General features: G+C 48.6%; 1 protein-coding gene across 1 annotated transcript in view; it reads right to left on the bottom strand.

The window, feature by feature from the left end:
• The window catches only part of grik2 (glutamate receptor, ionotropic, kainate 2), a 171,162-nt gene that overhangs the window by 34,947 nt on the left and 114,642 nt on the right, over positions 1-21,573 (bottom strand). Inside the window, exons 10-12 of the mRNA XM_080769215.1 lie at positions 15,141-15,347; positions 5,828-6,051; positions 687-805 (exon numbers count right to left, since the gene is read on the bottom strand). Of these exons, the coding sequence (XP_080625341.1) occupies positions 687-805; positions 5,828-6,051; positions 15,141-15,347 (550 nt within the window). The remainder of the gene's footprint in view (positions 1-686; positions 806-5,827; positions 6,052-15,140; positions 15,348-21,573) is intronic.

Below are 21,573 nucleotides of genomic sequence, written 5' to 3' on the forward strand. Positions count from 1 at the left end.
GGGCAGAAGGAAACAAAACCAGGACAGAGGCAAGCTAAGAGATAGCGCACTGCTGCGGTTTCATTCTCACTCAGTCTCACACTTCTTTTTTCTTTTCTTTTATTCCTTTTTTTTTAACAAGATATATTTTCTCTCGCATTATTCTGGCATGGATACACTTACCTGCTCAGGTCGCTGTGAATAGGTCGGGAAAAGGATTGAGGGGACGAGGGGGAAGAAATTGAATAAGGAGGATGAAGCCTAGCATTATACTTCATCGCGCGGCCGTGTCGCTCGACCACAGTGGCTGTCTGACATCCAACTGAAAACCGTGCCGAGTGACGTGGTCGTATACGTCAAAGTATAATTTAGGCTAAAGACGGAAGGGGTGGGGGGGAGGAGGAGGAGGTGGAGGAGGAGGAGGAGGGGGCGGTAGTTAAGAGGGTTGGGAAACATGCAGGAGCACCTTGGTCTACTCTCCTCATTCAGCAGGTCACAAACCTTACATCCCAAGACACAGCACGCATACACCCGGCCCCCATCCTACCGGGGCCCCCACTACCGGGGACCCCACTACCGGTCCGCGTCTAGCTACATGCACGGAGGCCCCCATGCATGGTCACAGGCCTGGGTTAAAGAGCAAAAAGGTTGACCCCCAGCAAAAGAGTGGGACGTGTGCTAAAAGGGGGGCAGGCAGAGGCGTCTACCTTGCTGCATGAGAGCTCCAACTCCGAACCAGAAACTATTTAGCAGGGTGAAATTGTTTTCCACTACATCCGAGTCAGGGTTGCAAGGGTGGGGGTTATACCACTCGTAAGGACTAAACCTGTGACAATTGACAGAGAGAACACATATACATGTTTATTGCAGTTGCATGGTGAATCAAGAGCAGCACAGTATAAAAACCAACAGTGGGCCCGTCCGTCCTGGGGAGACAGGGAAGAGAAGACAAAGATTAGTCAGTCACATTCTGACAGAAATCAGATACGTTGATCAAATCATGCTAGGGACAAAGTAGGGCACTGCTACGGTATGTTACCATGTACATATGTTTTTGATCGTTATGGTGTTAATTGCATTAGTAAATTAGAGTTTGGTGAGAAGGTCATTAATGAATTGAGCTGTCAATTAGGATCCCCGCACTGAATAAACAAGCCGTCAAAATACAGCGTTATGAAGGATACGAGAGAATTTAACATGTCGCTCATCACGATCTCTCTCTCTCTCTCTCTCTCTCTAAAGCAAATGGCCGAGCGAGCGGACTTTGAGAACAGGAATTCTGTCCACTCGTACGCCCAAGTCACTCCTACTTATGTCAGGCAGCTCATACCAAAGGCAATCCTCCCTGTAATTTAATCAATGTTGTCTGAAAATAACTTTGTTGTCAGCGTAGAAACGAGCTAATAATGCCCATAATCTTTGGAAAGCATTAATATTCAACAGATCAAGCAGTTCAGTCCCATCTCGGCCCACGCTGGCTTCAGCGCTCCCCCTCAGTCTGTGCAACACTTCTCGGCAAAGAGAGTTCTCATTTATTCATGTTAAGTAAAAGTGACATTGCATTAGTAAAGGTTGATTGGCCCACAATTAAGCATCCTGACCTGATTTGGCTCGTGCTGGAGTAGGGGGAATCGGCCCTCTCTCTCCTCACTCAAGCTGTTTAACTGATGCAATGGCTTTGACTAATCGAATTGTAATGCATTATGTAGACTGTAGGGCTCCTCGTTTTTATTGTGCTGAAAGTCAAAAATGATAAAGCGAGCGTCGCTGCGGTAGCCGCATGGAGGGCAATGCAAATGAAAGTGCTACATTGTCGCATAATAAGGCTTTGATCCAGTGGCCTCTGACCGAGGAGCTGCATTACTACGTCAACCATGGTAACATATTACAGTACATCAAGATATATGGCTGTATTGATAAAATGACAGCGTCGTAACTGTACCTTGTCATTGAGTAATGGACGCTGCCATTATAATGTGGTTAGGTCATTGCATTCCTTTCTAGTCCCGCAACACTCAGGGGGACACTTTCCACCATCGCTCAAGGACTTCTGAATGTCCCGCTGATTCCTGCTTTAAAAGAATCTCTGGCCTTAAATCAATCTTTTCCGCTTGCTCAATTTGGCCCAGATTTGCTTGCTTGTCAATTTGCAATGCCAAATTGAGTTCATCTGAACTGCAACCTTGTCGAGATGTATGCGACTGGTGCCCCCGAACCTTGTACTATAGGGGGCATTTCCTCTGATCATGTACTGAAAAGCCAATTACCAGTGGCCGGGAACACAGATGAGCAAAGTCGTCATCGGAACAGGTATGGCACCTGAGTGGAGGCTTGAGGCATCCGCAGGTGGGGGTGGTGGCCAGGGGCTAGGCCGGTGTAGGGGGAATACAAGAACAATCCCGTTTGCCGGTGACAACGCGGGTTAAGCTGCTTCGCTGCCTGTCGGCCTGTCCTTTTGATCCAATTACCCTGCCCTCACGTTTATCACAGGTCATCTGCACGAGGAGGCAAAAACTTTGACCAAGGTCAGCGTGGAGATAAGCGCCGACACGAGGCAAGGGAATTCAGAGACAATGGCAGGCTTTTATCGTTTTATGGGGGCCTGGGCGGTTCCTGCCGAAAACAGCTACGCTTGGATAACACCAATGTCAGGGGAGATGAATCAACAGCCCTGTGTCTCTCCATCCCCCTGGAGGGTCGCCCCCACGTGTCTCCAGGCACCGCCGGAGCAGTCTGAAAGCCGGATCAACTCTGACTGCTTTGTCCGGTTCACACGCCTCAGGGAAATCAATACCTCCGAGATGGTTGTAGCATCCAAGTTGCAAGAGCAGCTTGATTAGCATAGCATATCCAGAAGGCCTATACTTGTATGAAGCAGTGATAGATAGACGGTATGGGATTCTAATAGGAATTCTAATGTGTGTCGGCCTCACATATAACGAGGAAATGTGCCTTTAATATGAGCATGCCATTACCATAGTCAATTTGCTCAGGGAGAGAGGACAGAGCACTTATCACTGCACTTTGATGTGGGGGTAGGAGGACACCCTTTCTTTAGCGTTTAGTGCATTCTATTTCCAGAGAGAGAGAGAGAGAGAGAGAGAGAGAGAGAGAGAGAGAGAGAGTGAAAACCGATGACACGAGTCATAATTATGCACAGAGAGAAAGAGAACACCCTATACATATACAATAAATTGTCATGACTTAAGCATCGCCTCTGCCCCTCAATTATCCCAAAATAAATGTGTGTTTTATAGCTCGGAGAGAAGGCATGGAATTTGATTCCACCCCCAAAGTGTAAGCAGGCGATAATGCACAGACTTTTAGTGGTGTGATGTACAACAGTACGAGTATTATTTTCCTATAGGCATCCTATAGTTTGTATAGTTTTAATGTAAAAAGTATTGTTTTCTTTTTTTTTATATATATATTATACTGTTTAGACGGGTGATATGTTCTTGGTTTACCTATGACCCTGATTACTATCTCGATGCATTTGACGTATTACCTCGTGTTTACCTTGCATACTGTAAATGGCTCTGGATTAAAAGCGTCTGCTAAATGGCAAAATTGTAAATTGTTGTCATTATCATCATCATCATGCCAACACTCATGCACAACCGCTCTCACACATACGAGACCGCCGTACCGTACATACATTCACCCTAAACAGTACACTACATACACAAACATACACGTAGATTAAAATGCACAGTGCGTGTCGTGTGCACACACACATCAGATCGTGTCTTTCGGGTGTTGAGCTGCTGGTAAAACACGGCGAAATAAAGTATCCATCTATGCTCTGGCATGCGTTGACGTGTGGAGGAAAAAACAAGGAATAGAAGTGGAAGGGGAAATGTGTGCAACTTACCCAAAGACGTACTTATTGTGATAATAAATAATGATAGGTGCATATTCTGAACCAACTTAGATGGCAGTTGTCGCTTTTGATTCTCTTGTGTGATCATATTGCCAGTAACATTGGTAAAAACAGGTGTATGTTAGCGGTAAAACTGTCAGGCCGCGGCTCCAAGCGGAGCTGCCATACCCCCGGAAGTTTTAGAGTTAACATGTGCTTTTCTTTCTCTTGTTTTCCGTCGCCATGCTTCAAACATCAGCCATACAGATGTGCCATTCCAACTCTTTTGCTGCCTTCATGGTCTTTTCCTGAAGGTTTTCTGAAAATGCCTTGCTAATTTTACTGCTTTGCCAATGAAAATAACTTAGAATTAACATATAGCACCTTGGCTAAACTAACCCCTTTTTCAATGTTCTGTTTCTGACAATGTACTGAATTGCCAATGGCAGGACAGTTCTCCAACGGCACATCTGTACACCACGCAAAATAACAAAACACTGTCCTGGATTCAACGACTGAAAATCAGATCAATTTGAACATAAAGCATCATAAGGACAGACATACAATGTGTGTCATACTGGGTGACACTGACCTCACCAGCCAAAGTAACACTGACACTGCCTACATCTAGCCACGTTTTCTGTAGTAACATTTCAAAACTAACAAACACATTTTTAAACCAAGAAAAGAACAACAACAACAAAATAACAAAGAAGTTAATAATTCTATGATCATTCCCATACAGGCAAAAGAACAAAAGAACAACAAAAGAACAAAGAAGTTAATAATTCTATAATCATTCCCATACAGGCTACACTGTAACATCTTAGCGTGTTAATTTAACCAAATCAATTGGTACATTCTTTGAGTTAAGTTGATACTCAGGGTTTAGTATATTATCAAAATCTACTCATTAGAATCACACGAGTGGAAAACAACGAGTGAGTGGTAATGATAATGAAACCCACTGAATAACCCACAAGTGGCCACCAGTGTCCTACATAACACGCAACAAACCTCCAGCCATTTCAATCACTTAACACTCTACGACGATTGGTGACTATACTGGCAATGGAACAATAACAGACATCTCTCATTATAACCTTAATGAAATCCACAGTTCCCTCTTGAGTGGATGTATTGGAAACTGTGGAACTGACTGTAATTCTGCCACGCAACGACGTCTGTCACACACGGCTTGTTTGAAGCAAGGCGCCGAAAACAATAGAACAGGAAAAGAGTGCAGACTCTGAGACACTGGGAAGAGCGAGGAAAGGTGTGTTGGGGAGGGGCAACAACCGTTCACATTAAGATGGACACGTCACATCACACACACACACACACACACACACACACACACACACACACACACACACGCACGCCTACAACAAACTTTCACTCTCTCTGTCGCTCTCTCGTCATCTTTTATTCCTTTTTCACGCATGTAACCCTCAAACGGCTTATATAACCTAGTGCTCATACGGTTGTTGTGTTACTAGGCATTATCTCCTGAGCAGCAGCTATAGGGCAGTGACTGCTGGCCTTTAATACGCAAAGGCTGACAGCAAATGACTTGGTATTATTTCAGAATCCGCTTTTATAGGCTACTTAGAAGGGGGGGAAATTGAAATTACATTGAATTTGTATAAATGAATAATCTTGAGCAAATAAATAGGCTAATGTCCATGTCAGGTCTTAATGGATAATTGCATTAGAAGAATATATAATAATATATAATAAGAATAATATATAATAAGTGGAAGTGATTGTTTTGGACTGTCTGAGGCCTATGACATAAAGGACCAACTGATTAGTGTCATTAGTGTCACTGCGTGGTGAGCTTCTGCTGACAGTGAGCCGCTTGTACAGTATAATTACAGATTATTAGGCTTGTCGTTAGTCGGACGGGCAAGGGTGAGCAACGGCGGCTTAGTGTGTATCTGACAGTTTTTGATGTGTATGAAGTCGCTGGAGAGGACATGTTACCTGGCTATGACAAACAGCACACAACTGACACCCAAGTAAGCCAGCAGAATATACATCCAGATATCAGGCGAGAGGGGGTTGAGGAAGGAGAAGACTCCGGGGTTGGTGCCGTTGGGCTTGCGGTACAGTATACTTATCCCCAGCGTCATGTAGGGCTTGGAGAAGTCGATGACCTTCTCGCGCACGTATGTGATGGCCAGGGGAGCCACTGCCAGATCAGCTCTCTGTCAACAGCAAACATAAAAGGGAAGAGGGATAGGCCATAAGTCAGGGGTACAGGAAGCATTTAGAGGCAATCAAATTAAGAAAACAGGGCCTTAACACACCACCAAGTCTGTCCTGAGGCACTTAGGGGGAATTTAAAGCCCTCTTTCTCTTGCTGGCCCTCAGACGCTCTCTCCCTCTAGCTCTCTTTTTGTCTGCCACTCAAACCTATAACTAAGCGCTACACTCCATTCTTTTCCAACTCAGCAGTGGGTGATGTGTGGTTGACCACATTCTCAGTTGGCAGAAGGGCTGTTAGAGAGCCAGAGGGAGTGCAGTAAAAGCAGAACAATCTGCCATGTCCTACAGTAGCAAACCCAGGGCGACAGCACGCACGTCAGCTCAGGGTAGGTGATGTGGTGAGGATAAATGTCATCCAGTGCAGTTTCTGCAGCCATTTTGAACTTGGGGCTGGAAACACCTGGCTGACAATCAAATAATCAAGGAAAACTTGCAGTACACTTTATAAGATTATTATTATTAAATAATTAAGTTATTGAGGGTGCACATAACAAACTAGTGATTTAACACATGGGATCCCGGGTCCATTGACCATTTGCTGGGGTCCACGGAATGCCTCACGGAAATCATATGTATTTTGTTTTATTATACGTGGCACAAGCTTATCTCAAGCTGATCTCCTGCTACGGCTCAGTCCATCCTTTTTATCTTTTAAGATCCAACTAAAAGGATGGATCATGGACTCTGTGGAATTGTTTTTGTTTAGTTTTGTTTTCTTGAGTGTCTTGAATTTTAGGTCAAAACCAGGCCTTTTTACTGTTGTTTCTGCCAATCCTACCAAATTAGTCAGGATTTGTACCAGCCTGACAGGAAGGAAGAGCTCAGAGCAAAACAAATCCCCTCTGCAGCCCTCCCGCCGTCTCCTTGAAAATTCAATGACAACATAATAGTATCACTTCAAAAGCCTTGCTCTATTCTCTTTGGCATGGAGTTGTGTCGATTTGGTTTCTCGTGTTGTTGCGGCACATGAGAGAGATTGATGGGAAATGGATTTAGAGCTGATTGGAAACACACAGTAAACATAGATCACAGCCAACAAGAGCTGCTACCGTGCCGAACTTAGAAACCTTGCACAGTATCACTTTAAATCAACAGCTTGGCCTAGTCAGTAGGGGAATAGAGAGGCAACACCCTGTGTGCCCACCAGAGTTTAGTTCCGTAATTCCCATTTACTCATACGTTAATAATATAAAGGTTTTTCAACCTAAATCCATACTGCATTTGGGATCCACTATCCAGCCACTTATTCCGAACACAATAAAGGACATGACATGACATGACATGACATGACATGACATGACATGACATTAAGAATACAGTATATTCGTCCATGGCCATGCAGTGAATTCAAGCTGTGTTTATAATTATGTTCACTTAAGTTAAGCCAGTCAGTTTTATATCGAAGGAATGCACACAGTGCCCAGCCAATCACGGCACTCCATATGGGGAGGGGGGGGGGGGCAGGGTGCATTGATAGTTAATAAATCTTCGGCTGTGTTGTGACTGCACATGCAAAACATTCACAGCAAGGTCAAGTGGTTCATTTCTCTAAGATATGTATTTTTTTCTCCCACGAAGGTTGCCATACTCACATTAATCACATTAAGCGATTAAATGAGCTTGGCACTCGGAATTCTGATGCATGCATTGATGCATGGGAAAATATGTCTGATGTTATGCAGGTTATATTTCACGGTATAAACCATCTGAATTCACACAATAGAAAGCAAAAATAAACGCATGCAAACCGACGGGGCAATTCAGTAAATGTCACACTTCAAAGGAATGATGCTATGAGTATATAAGCACACCATTTCAAGCTTTTCGAGGAGAAGATTTTTGGGTAAACTCGTTTGACAGGGATATTTTCAACTCGTTCAGCTCAATGCCATAGTGCCATTTCTCAGCTGAAAATTCTGCCCCAGAATTCATATGCTCTGAGAACGTGTCTGCCACAATTACCAGCTGTCTAGTCTGGGCCTGGGATGTATAACTACACTAAACCAGTCTGGACCTGGGATGTAGAACTTCACTAAACCAGTCTGGGCCTGGGATGTATAACGGAGGGTTACACTCTCTGTAACCCAGGTTCTCTGAGTGGAGAGACTGGCTCTCCACTACATATTTTCAATATGTACGGGAACTGACCCGACGGGGCAGTGTTCATGGATATCTCTTTAAGACACATCTTCTATGGTGGCCCTGCCCAGATTCCAATCAGCGGGCTATTTAAGCCCCATCTGTGCAGTGCCACTTCGATTAATTCTTGATTGACACGCATTTCGGAGCGGCTCTTTTGTGGAGAGCCAGTCTCTCCACTCAGAGAACCTGGGTTACAGAGAGTGTAACCCTCCGTTCTCTATCGTGTTCGAGACTGGCTCTCCACTACATATTTTCAATATGTACGGGAACTCTCTAAGACACACCGCGAGGAAATAAGCAGACCAGCTGCCCCTGCGGCAGCCCGAGGCAGTTTAACCTGAATTCCGTCCGAGCCTATAAGTGGTGAGCGCCATGAGTCACAGGCGCTTGCCAAAACGCTCCAAAACTTCAGTATTCATACCAAGTAAGTAATACTCGTGGCCTAGGCGCAAGACGCCACCTAGGCTCAGCTGGCCCAGCATGATGCTAGGCCAGTGACCACCGGGGTGAAGGGCTGCTCAAGCCAGCCCGTCAGATGCCCGGCCGACCTGACCGGTCAAGGTGCTGGTGACCCTACCGCTGAGTAGCACGCAGGAGCGACTCCCACAGGGGGAGCGGATGCCACCACGTTCCATCGGTAGGACAAGGTGAATGTAGACAGAGTCGCCCATGTCACTGCTGTGTAGATCTCTGTCAGAGATACACCATTCTACAGCAACCAGGGGGCTGTTGTCCCATGGGCAGAGTGTGCCCGCCTTCCAGGCGACCCTGGCACTCCTGCCTGCTTGTCCCTGTTGGATCACCCCTGTGATCCGGTGGGACAGTCCACCCTTCGACCATGGTCTACCCGAGCACTCTCTGATCAGGCCGTATGGTATAGAGTGCAGGGATTGGTGCCAGCACCACCTAACCATTGCCATGTAGGAAGCGGCAGCCTCCTTCATGCACTGATAGGGACATTCTTGTGGCTGACACTGCTAACAACAAAAATGCTGTCCTGCGAGAAGCCACCCAAGTGTCCACGCTTAATTGGCTCATGCCGCAAGGCAGACAGTACCACCTCCCGTGGGGGGGCTGCCGACCTAATGTGCGAGCACCCGGTACACCGTGGTCTCCCTCAGCCCTAAGGGGCGGAGGCACCAGCTGGCTCACTGCCAAGAGATGCCAGCCAGCAAACTAGTGCTGTGGGATCCAACAAACGGGCACCGGTCACGAGGACGTCCCACGCCAACATCCGTGGATGTACTCAAGAACGACGCAGGAGCGCAAAGTACCAACAAACTGGCCAGATGGAGATCCAGGATCACCGGAAACGACAATGGAGGGCTCGTCTGAGGACGACCTCGAGAGAGCTACAACCCATGACATGGTGGAACCTACTCAGGGGTCCACCTGAATTGACCGCCACTGTCTCGAGAGACAGCATGTGGGGGCTGGGTATCCTGAACTGTCAGGACTGAGGAGTGGGCTCGGTGTGCTGAGCACCTCTAGCCATACCCCGCCGGTTGGCCCTGGAATTGTTTGTTTACGCTCTCTGCCGTGTGGTCTGGCCGGACCGCGGCGGCAACGATCAGCGACCGTAGATGGCCTCAGAGTACGCCGACTAGGTCAGCTCCTCTGGGTTCTACCCCGCTACCCGCCGCAACGGTTTACAGCCGCGATGATCAACCAGGAGGTTCACCGACGAGGTCGGTTTCGCTCGGGGTCTCACAGCGCTTCTGCAGCCAGGGAACCCAGGCTCCACCAACGAGGTCGGCTTCGCACTTGGGACCCTTTGGCCGCACCGAGCGCCGTCTCAAGGTTTCCCCCGACGAGCAGGTTTCACCAGGGAGCGGACGCACGGACCGAACGCCGTCTCAAGGTTTCCCCCGACGAGCAGGTTTCACCAGGGAGCGGACGCACGGACAAGACTGAGGCTTCCTCCGCGAGGCAGATTCGGCACTCAGTCTTGTTGCTGTTGTTGTTGGCTAGCTGCGCCTAGATAGCCATGACTTCGTGACTTCTCTGGATGAGAAGAGCTTTCTCTGTGGTTTCAGACCGGTAACCGGATTCTACCCCGCCGAGTCACACCTAGGTGCATAAACGGCTCGCCGTGACACACTGTACACTGTATCGTGTGCTCTGCCCGACAGCCACAGCACGCTCTGCTGTGTCACTGAGCCCGGCTCCACCGTGAAACTACACCACGGACGCATGAGCTGACCTCGTCAGCAATACGCCCTATAGTGTGATAATGGCTGAGATTCAGGCATACTTCCTGGCAGACCCAGCATGTCATGTCTATGCTACCAAACGTCGGACAGACACAGCATGTCCTGTCTGTGACAGAACTACACCACTGTCGCGTGAGCTGACACCCCGCCAGAAATACGACAGTATAGTGCGCTATGATGACTGCCCAACATAAAGGGAAACCTTCGACTGACCCAGCACGTTCTGTTTGTGTCACTGAACCCAGATCCACAATACCGAACTACATCACCGGGGTGTAAGCTGGCGCAACACCCACAATACATGTATTCATGTACTCTTTGTATGTCTATTTCATATGGACCCCAGGGAGATTAGCTGTCGCTTTGGCATCAGCCAATGGGGATCCATTCAGTAAACCATACCCTGTATAGTGTGCTCTAATGGCCGTCTGACCCCAAGGAATTGTGTTAGTCTCACCTACAAACGAGACAACAGCTAACCCGAGAGGGCGAGTCAACGCTCGCTCCCTAAACTGCACACTGTAGTGCATTAATAGGCTGCTGACACTCGTAAGTAGTCTCGCCGAAAACTTTCACTAAATCCTTCTTTACAGACCTGTCCATACCAGGCAGGGCAGGAAAGAGGTGGAGCTATAGCCTGAGCTTAGCTCGCCCAGCTCTGCCAACCTGGGACCAGGTTCAAGGTAGTCTTTATTTGTCTCTCTTGAGAAAACATTGTCTTGGAGACAGAGTCACAGCTGTATACAAATAGCATATACCCGTTCACATAAAAAATACATTTTTATGGGTCTGTCAGTGGAAACGACTGGTCTTTTGCCTCTAAAACAGGCATGGCCCCTCCAGCTTCAGCTGGAAGGAAGAGACCATTCATACAGGAGGTCCTCATACCAGGGCCCCCGCAGGGCACACACTGGTCATGGCCATCCTCTGTGGGCGTGTGAGCTCCACATGCAGCCTGAGAAATCCCTGCTATTCCCATCTCCTCTTGTCTCTATATAGATATATTCATATGTATACCTATATATTATTTATTATATGTGTACCTATATATACATATATGTATACATCTTGTATTGTACACCATATTTTAACTGTTCGGAATGTGCTCCACAGGGAGTGGGCCCATAGTAATTGCTTGAACGTGAGGGGTCATAATCTACCCTTTGCAGCTCACAATGCTGCATAACCGAATCAAGGCAACATGGTACCCTAAGACATCCCCATGACGCGGATTCTCAGTGTGCTCTCTCTTTGTTAGGACAGAGTCCCCAAATCAATGTCTACAGTTTGTTTTGTGTCACCAGCAGAGTTATGGACCTCTGGAAGAGGTTGTACATAAACTGCTCGGCCGCTCTAGCACAAAACAATCTGACATTAAGCACACTGGAGGCTTCCAAACTTTTGTATATCATACCAGTAGGCCTACAAGTCCACATGCATAGTGTGTTGTTGTAGCCATTATCATACTTATAATAATCAATTGCATTTTTATAGCGCTTTTCCAAGTGCTCAAAGCGCTTTACAATGGTACATATATATATGCCTGTACTGTATTGTACAGACTGTACAATACATTGGTAGTGTATCAGCTTGCGTGATACACATACCTGTATGCTTGTATTGATACACACAGGTATATATATATATAAGCATATAAGTATATATTAACCAGAACCAATTCTGACAGAGTAAGCGATTTAATTGCAGCGCCTAACACGGTGGGTCATCTGGAGTTTTTGTCTCCTGATCTTTGAGCCACACCGCCCTCTTGTGAACCGTGAGGCACAGTGCAGTCTGGGCAGCCGTCCCTGACGAGCATACCTCCTACACTATGACGCTCACGTCACCTGTCAATGAGGAAGTTGGAACACGCTGGAATTGTTTGTTTACACTCTCTGCCGTGTGGTCTGGCCCGGACCGCGGCGGCAACGATCAGCGAACGTAGATGGCCTCAGAGTACGCCGACTGGGTCAGCTCCTCTAGGTTCTACCCCGCCAATCGCCGCCGCGGTGTACAGCTGCGATGATAGACCCGGAGGTCTCACCGCTTCTGCAGCCAGGGAACCAGGGCTCCGCCAACGTGGTCGGCTTCGCACTTGGCTTTGGCCACACCGAACGCCGTTTCCTAGTTTCCCCCAACGTGGTCGGGTTTCACTAGGGAACGGACGCACGGACCGAACGCCGTCTCAAGGTTTCCCCCAACGTGGTCGGGTTTCACCAGGGAACGGACGCACGGACAAGCTGAGGCTTCCTCCACTGTCTAGCGGATTAGGCCTGCAGCTTGTTGCTGTTGTTGTTTTTTTGTGGAGCTACGCGGCGCCCCGAGAGGAGTCGTCGAGACGACCAGCTCTCTTCTTACCTAGGTAAGTGGACTGTGTGCCACGCAGCTTCATGTTCTAAATATATATATTTATATATATATATGTTGTTTAATAGTGTCAAAACTGCTGAGATACACGAAACGTCTGCTCTCGTGGAAATCAAAAAATCGAAGTGGCACTGCACAGATGGGGCTTAAATAGCCCGCTGATTGGAATCTGGGCAGGGCCACCATAGAAGATGTGTCTTAAAGAGATATCCATGAACACTGCCCCGTCGGGTCAGTTCCCGTACATATTGAAAATATGTAGTGGAGAGCCAGTCTCGAACACGATAGAGAACTACACTAAACCAGTCTGGGCCTGGGATGTATAACTACACTAAACCAGTCTGGACCTGGGATGTAGAACTTCACTAAACCAGTCTGGACCTGGGATGTATAACTACACTAAACCAGTCTGGGCCTGGGATGAATAAACTACACTAAACCAGTCTGGACCTGTGATGTATAACTACACTAAACCAGTCTGGACCTGGGAAGTAGAACTTCACTAAACCAGTCTGGACCTGGGATGTAGAACTTCACTAAACCAGTCTGGACCTGGGATGTATAACTACACTAAACCAGTCTGGGCCTGGGATGAATAAACTACACTAAACCAGTCTGGACCTGGGATGTAGAACTTCACTAAACCAGTCTGGACCTGGGATGTAGAACTTCACTAAACCAGTCTGGACCTGGGATGTAGAACTTCACTAAACCAGTCTGGACCTGGGATGTAGAACTACACTAAACCAGTCTGGACCTGGGATGTAGAACTACACTAAACCAGTCTGGACCTGGGATGTAGAACTTCACTAAACCAGTCTGGGCCTGGGATGTATAACTACACTAAACCAGTCTGGACCTGGGATGTAGAACTTCACTAAACCAGTCTGGACCTGGGATGTAGAACTTCACTAAACCAGTCTGGACCTGGGATGTAGAACTTCACTAAACCAGTCTGGACCTGGGATGTAGAACTTCACTAAACCAGTCTGGACCTGGGATGTAGAACTTCACTAAACCAGTCTGGGCCTGGGATGTATAACTACACTAAACCAGTCTGGACCTGGGATGTAGAACTTCACTAAACCAGTCTGGACCTGGGATGTAGAACTACACTAAACCAGTCTGGGCCTGGGATGTATAACTACACTAAACCCGGCCTCATGGAGGATTGAGAACTTTGCCCGAGGAGCTCAGTCACAATCAGTGCATCTGCAAGTACATTTACTAAGTGAGATAGATGGTCTACATACAAGCTCACGACTGTTGCGTGGTGTGTTGTGAGCTTGTAGATCGGATAACTTTGGACCATTTTAGTCACTTTACTTTGGTGTTTTAAGTATATGTTGTATACTTACGTTTGTGCTTTTACTGAAGTAAAATTTGGAAAACAAACCATAACTGGACACAACAGCCAAGCCAATCACCATGCTGGACAGAGTGAAGGAGGTCAGAGGGCGTGACCCGTGGTGTTGAGGGAGATGTGCTAACTGGTGGACGCTGCTCTTAATGGGGTCACATATTAACTATTGGCTCAGTGTGTGTGTGTGTGTGTGTGTGTGTGTGTGTGTGTGTGTGTGTGTGTGTGTCTGTGAGCTTGCGCGTGCGTGGATGTGGCCGCAGTACATGTGTGTGAGTTTTTAATAAGCTCTACAGGGGAAACAAAGAGGCAGAATCTATGCTTCCTCTCATCACTGCACTCTTGGTTCGAATAAAAGTGTGGGAGTTGTCATCCCCCCCTCGCTCTCTCTCTCTCTCTCTCTCTCTGCACATTTCAGTGTGGTGCAGTGAGATGTCACAACTCTGCAGTGTCTGAAGAATGTCTTTGAGTGGTGCAACCACTCCAAGGAACAGCAATGTCCGTCTTAACCTATGTGGACTATGTGACTATATGTTACAATGAGTACCAGTAGGGGCAAAAGTGGCGCTGTTGTGCCAGAAACAGAGAGAGAGAGAGAGAGAGCGAGAGAGAGAGAGAGAGAGAGAGATATGGGGGGGGGGAGGAGTTGCATCACTCAGTTCTCACGGGTGTGATTTTTCTTATAAGTAAAAGTATTAACACCATGAAGAAATACTCTGTCTGGTATTCAATATTTACTTGAGTAATAAGTATGAAAGTGTTGCCATCAAAATGTACATAATGTACCAAAAGTAAAAGTAGTCAATGCTTGTGCAGAATGTTCAAGTATAGGCCTATAGTCATCTAAAGCATCAAATGTGTACTTGAGTAAATGTACTGAGTTACTTCACACCACTGTAACTCTGTAACTAAAGAGAGAGAAGTAATAAAAAAGACAGCTCCTCACGTGATCCATGAGCTCCTTCACCATGCCGTTCCACTGGCCCGTGGTCTCGTCCTGGGCGCCGTACCTGCCGTCCTCCACCAGGCGCACCTCGTAGGTGAAGCCCAGGATGGTGGAGAGCTCCCGCAGCAGGTCGATGCAGTAGCCTTCGAAGCGGTCGTTCCCGTACAGCGGCTTGTCTGACTTCTTGAACATCACATAGGGCTCCTCCTGTCGGGGGCAGAGAGTGAAGGGTGGGGGGGGGGGGGGAGTCAGTCTCTGAACCACTATCGCATCTTTTACCCTGTGATGAAAAGGCCTAATCTGAGAGGCTGTCTGATCTACCAGATAGGATTTTTGAGCTCTGCCACGGTGAAGTCCTGAGTGTCAATGTAACTCTGAGAAGGTACAAGTGGAACCAAGTGGACCCTGATTTTGTACATAACTCAAGGGTTACATTAATGCTGAGGATTTTAACCTTGCGCACGCACGCACACACGCACGCACGCACTCTCGGCTGTTTTGGGGTGCACACGCGGGCAGAGGCCGCGTACGTTGCTGGCGTGGTGGGGGTGCATGAGCTCACGCGTGTGTGCTGCCTGCCACACCCACCCGCTGCTATATACCCCGCCGTCACAGTGCTGCAGACCATGTGCAGCTAGGGTGGCGGGGTGCAGAGCCCTGCTAGCAGTAGGGTGGCGGGGTGCAGAGCCCTGCTAGCAGTAGGGTGGGGGGTGCAGAGCCCTGTTAGCAGTAGGGTGGAGGGGTGCAGAGCCCTACTAGCAGTAGGGTGGAGGGGTGCAGAGCCCTGTTAGCAGTAGGGTGGAGGGGTGCAGAGCCCTACTAGCAGTAGGGTGGAGGGGTGCAGAGCCCTGTTAGCAGTAGGGTGGAGGGGTGCAGAGCCCTGTTAGCAGTAGGGTGGAGGGGTGCAGAGCCCTACTAGCAGTAGGGTGGAGGGGTGCAGAGCCCTGTTAGCAGTAGGGTGGAGGGGTGCAGAGCCCTGTTAGCAGTAGGGTGGCGGGGTGCAGAGCCCTGCTAGCAGTAGGGTGGCGGGGTGCAGAGCCCTGCTAGCAGTAGGGTGGCGGGGTGCAGAGCCCTGTTAGCAGTAGGGTGGCGGGGTGCAGAGCCCTGTTAGCAGTAGGGTGGCGGGGTGCAGAGCCCTGCTAGCAGTAGGGTGGAGGGGTGCAGAGCCCTGTTAGCAGTAGGGTGGAGGGGTGCAGAGCCCTGCTAGCAGTAGGGTGGAGGGGTGCAGAGCCCTGTTAGCAGTAGGGTGGAGGGGTGCAGAGCCCTGCTAGCAGTAGGGTGGGGGGGTGCAGAGCCCTGTTAGCAGTAGGGTGGCGGGGTGCAGAGCCCTGCTAGCAGTAGGGTGGCGGGGTGCAGAGCCCTGCCTGACCATAATAACAGATAATCCGCCATATCAATGACTTGACTGAGGCCGTTCTCAGCAGCGCAGCGTGCTGGCTCTGGGCCTGGGCCCAGCGCTTTCAGGGCCGCCACATGCTTTGGCAACCAGATAAGAGATGCTGATAGAGCGACACGCGTGGGGGAAGAAGAAAAACAGCTGGGGAGATTACCGATGTCCTCTTTCACCCTGCATACTCCCTCCCTCATCTCGTCCTTTTCCTCCCTCCGCCTATATGCTCTCTACTGTACCTCTCTCTCCTCCAGCCCCATGGGCTGTTCCCTCCTCCTCCCCGCTATACCGCGGCCCCCTTGCGCCATCTGTTTGTCTCTCTTACCCCCTCGCCGTCGTGCTCCTCCTCCCCCGAACCCCCCACCCCCCTCTCCCCCAGTGGAAGATAAAGAGATGAAAATATATGATCAAACAGGTGCCGTTTATCATATAATTGTTGCCACGATTAAAACACATCACGAGGGATTGCCAACTGATTTTGGCAGTTTGAGGTTTTAATGTCTATGCAAGCCAACAGCTTGCATAAACCGGACATATTTATGCAAAGCTGCATGGCACTTTGACGGTAAGACAAAAACTAAATATAAAACGCATTGCATGGGCCATTTTTGATTTATGTTTAATTTACATGAAGGTGTTTTGTTTTTCCCTGAAGTTGTGCAGTGCATATTGAAATCCACTTAAGCTCTAAGTTTACTTTCGTAATCCTGGTTCTTTCATGTTATTCTATACTCATTACTCACATACAGTGACGACGACTCCGTGGGGGCGGCGGGGCTCGAGCCCCCATGATGAATTAGACCATTATGTAGGCCTACAGTAGCCTATATTCGCCTAGTCGGTTCGTCCTGTTTGTACCGCACCAGGTCGCGCCGCGCCCATTCGTGCAATTCTCGTCTTTGCATTGACTTTGTATGTAATCACGCAGCTCTAACCATCCAAGTCTGAACGCACCTCTTTTGTCCGTGTCATGGTTTGGCCCTCTGCCTGTTTATTCCCCTCTTTCTGTATCTCTCCCTCTGCCCAGTTGTGTCTGTCTTTCCACTTCGGCCACTCCCACTTCCCATTGCAGCCCTTAGTCCTAGTTACACACCTGGTTCCACTCTCATCAGCTCAGCCAATTACAAACCTGTGAACTCTGCTACAATCAACCCACCACCTATATATACTGGACTCCTTGCACAAACTAACTGTCAGAACATAATTCAGTGTCCGGTGCTCATCTCAGTGTTCCTCTGTACCTGGAAATCCTCGTTCTCAGTCTGTAAGGTTTGCCCTTTTCTGGACTTGTGTTTTGCCTAGTGCTTTGTTTTAGTTTTGGACTTTGTAAGGCATTTTGGATTTTCCTGAGTTTGAAGTTACAGTCTTTTGTTTGTCAACTGCCTTGTGCTTCAATAAATAAGTTTATTTTTGAACTTCCCTCTGCATTTGGGTTCAGTCATTCTGCCACCGTGACAGTATGTTCTGACCAAATATGAACCCAGCAGAGCGAAGACTTTTTCACCAAGAGGTGGAGGACTTTGAAAATGTGGTTACTCGTTTCATGGCCTCACCCGCTACATTGCATGCTGCACTCCAAGAGGAGATCTCTATCCAGCAGCAGTGGTTTAAGGAGAGGCCGTGGGTAAGCCATTTTGTCCCCCACCTGAATGTGGTCTGTGAGAGGCTCAAGGACTTTGAAACCACCCATGCTTCCCAGTCAACTACCCAGTCAATTAGAGTTGGAGTAGTGAGCTTTTCACCTGTCTGCCCTGTCCCAGATCAACAAAAGAACCAGCCTTTGGATTTATTATCTTATTTTTGCAAGACTGCTAAAATCCCGGTGTACTCTGAGCCAGCTCGAGCCCAGGACCCTTTTGAAGGGTCTCGCTTGGCCCTCTGTGTGGGGAACCGTGGGCCAGCCAGGAGAAGGCGTGGTCGCCATGGCTCCTTACACCCCCAGTGGTCTTCAGTGCCCAGCACCCCACTACCCGGCATCCAAACTGCCCTACTGCCCAGCTCTCCGCCCTCTACCCTGCCTGTAGATCCGTCTGCAGCACCCTCCATGTCTCCTGGATCCTCCTCGTCTCCAGGATGTGCAGTGTCTACTGGGGTCCCGTCTCCAGTGTCTGCAGCATCCTCCACCTCCATGTCTCCTGGATCCTCCTCGTCTCCAGGATGTGCAGTGTCTACTGGGGTCCCGTCTCCAGAGTCTGCAGCATCCTCCACGTCTCCTGCAGCCCCAGCCCCTGCTCCTGCAGCTCCAGCTCCGGCCGCTGCAGACCTGTTTCCTGCAGCCCCGCCCCCAGTGCCTGCAGTCCCACCTGCAGCACTGCCTGCAGTCCCACCTGCAGCACTGCCTGAAGTCCAACCTGCAGCACTGCCTGCAGTCCAACCTGCAGCACTGCCTGCAGTCCAACCTGCAGCACTGCCTGCAGTCCAACCTGCAGCACTGCCTGCAGTCCAACCTGCAGCACTGCCTGCAGTCCCACCTGCAGCACTGCCTGCAGTCCAACCTGCAGCACTGCCTGCAGTCCCACCTGCAGCACTGCCTGCAGTCCAACCTGCAGCACTGCCTGCAGTCCCACCTGCAGCACTGCCTGCAGTCCCACCTGCAGCACTGCCTGCAGTCCCACCTGCAGCACTGCCTGCAGCTCCGACTGCAGCACCTCCGGCGTTGCCAACTGAGCCTGCGGCATCCCTGCCTTCAGCCCAAATGTATCATGCCTCGTCTCGGCCTCCCGGCCGTCCGCCTGATGACCCCTCCGCCTCGTCTCGGCCTCCAGGCCGTCCCCCTGAACTCAGCGGCTCCGCCTCTGGCCATCGTCCCGGCCGCCCCCCTGAAGCCACCAGCTTTGCCTCCGGCCATCGTCCAGGCCGTCCGCCTGAAGATCCCTGTTGCTCTGGTCCTTTGCCTCAGGTTCCCTCCTCCAGGCCCCCTCCACCCTCCCTGCTCGTTCCTGGTCAAGGTCGTTGGTCGTCTGGTATCCGCCCCTTGAGGGGGAGGTACTGTCATGGTTTGGCCCTCTGCCTGTTTATTCCCCTCTTTCTGTATCTCTCCCTCTGCCCAGTTGTGTCTGTCTTTCCACTTCGGCCACTCCCACTTCCCATTGCAGCCCTTAGTCCTAGTTACACACCTGGTTCCACTCTCATCAGCTCAGCCAATTACAAACCTGTGAACTCTGCTACAATCAACCCACCACCTATATATACTGGACTCCTTGCACAAACTAACTGTCAGAACATAATTCAGTGTCCGGTGCTCATCTCAGTGTTCCTCTGTACCTGGAAATCCTCGTTCTCAGTCTGTAAGGTTTGCCCTTTTCTGGACTTGTGTTTTGCCTAGTGCTTTGTTTTAGTTTTGGACTTTGTAAGGCATTTTGGATTTTCCTGAGTTTGAAGTTACAGTCTTTTGTTTGTCAACTGCCTTGTGCTTCAATAAATAAGTTTATTTTTGAACTTCCCTCTGCATTTGGGTTCAGTCATTCTGCCACCGTGACAGTCCGGGGGCGGGTTGGCCCTTGAACACATGCAGATCAGGCATTCAAATGCTAATCTTGTTTTTACCTGCCAGGTATAGGGTACAGTACTGTACTCTGCTTAGGCTACTTGTTCACAATGAAAAGGAGTAGCCTACCAGATGACTCAGTGCTGCAATCATGGCATTTAAACAAACATGCTAATCTAAACACTGTGACACGTTTAAAGAGTGTTACAAATAAGTGTTTAGAACGCTTGGGTTTAGGGTGGAATAAAATTTGGGGCTTAGCGGGGGGAGGAGGGGCACCCCCATGACGATTATAAAAACATTTCGTCTCTGCTCACATACGACGATGTTTTTCTGCGGAAAATAGCTAACCTAGCTCAGGATGATCCACGACACGACACCCCACTAGAGTTAATGTTGGCCTATAATGGCATGCCCCAAACGCCAGCGTTAAAGAGCAGTTCACCCCAGAAATGACTTCTTTCTTATACATTACACACCCCACAAAGCCTTGAATTCTTCGAGATTCTGTTTATTCCAATAATTTGACGACCGGCGGAGGAGACTCAATTGTCATCAAATTATTGGCGCAAAATCGCCATGAATACAAGACTTTGAGGGGTGTGTAATTTATAGAAAATAAGTAATGTTTTGGGTGAACTGTCCCTTTAAAGTGGTTAAGATTGTTCCTTCACCAGGTCTGTTGCCATGTCTGCTTATTATAAGTGACTTTGGGCTTGATTCATTTTTCTAAAGACATACAGTATATAGTCACTTGTAAATATTTGTAGGGTTGGTGGGGGGGGTTTCTTTTTTTGGGGGGGGGGCTTGTTTCTAAAGTGTAGATGCTTACTGTATCTGGGCTTGCTTCCTAATGTTGTTTAAACAAGTGGTTCTCAAACATGTACATGCCAAGGACCCCCAAATTTATTTGTGCCAGGGACTAAATTTGGCAACACTGACCTTCACAATTGATTGATTGATTGATTGATTGATTGATTGATTGGGTATCTCTGAAGAAATGGAACGGACGTATATTTGAGGTTTTAAATGTTTTCTCACTGTAAGACCGTCTGACTGAGACGCAATGCTAACAGTTCACCATTACTACTGGATTCTATATAGAGATATACTGATGAAATGTTGATGAAAGAGCAGAAAGACTATGAAATAGCTTCATAGGTTGCCAAAGGGCACGGAATACCAACAAACCTGTGCCCACACACACACACACACACACACACACACACACACACACACACACACACACGCATGTGTATATAGAAGCCAGCATGTATGTGTGCAAGCAGCCAAGCAAACAAACACACACGCACCCATATGCAAATGAGTATTGCATATATTGCATATATATATATTAGGTCGTTAGGTCATGTTCCTGCATGCACATGTGTACGCCTAAGAGCACACGCACGCACACGCACAAGAGTGTGTGCGAGCACGCACAGTCGCACGCACGCACGCACGCACGCACGCACGCACACGCACACACACACACACACACACACACACACACACACACACCTAATTTACAACCCGTCGTATGATGGCATGGGCCC

Source organism: Protomyctophum bolini, assembly GCF_963924005.1.
Source record: "Protomyctophum bolini genome assembly, chromosome: 7".
NCBI lineage: Eukaryota > Metazoa > Chordata > Actinopteri > Myctophiformes > Myctophidae > Protomyctophum > Protomyctophum bolini.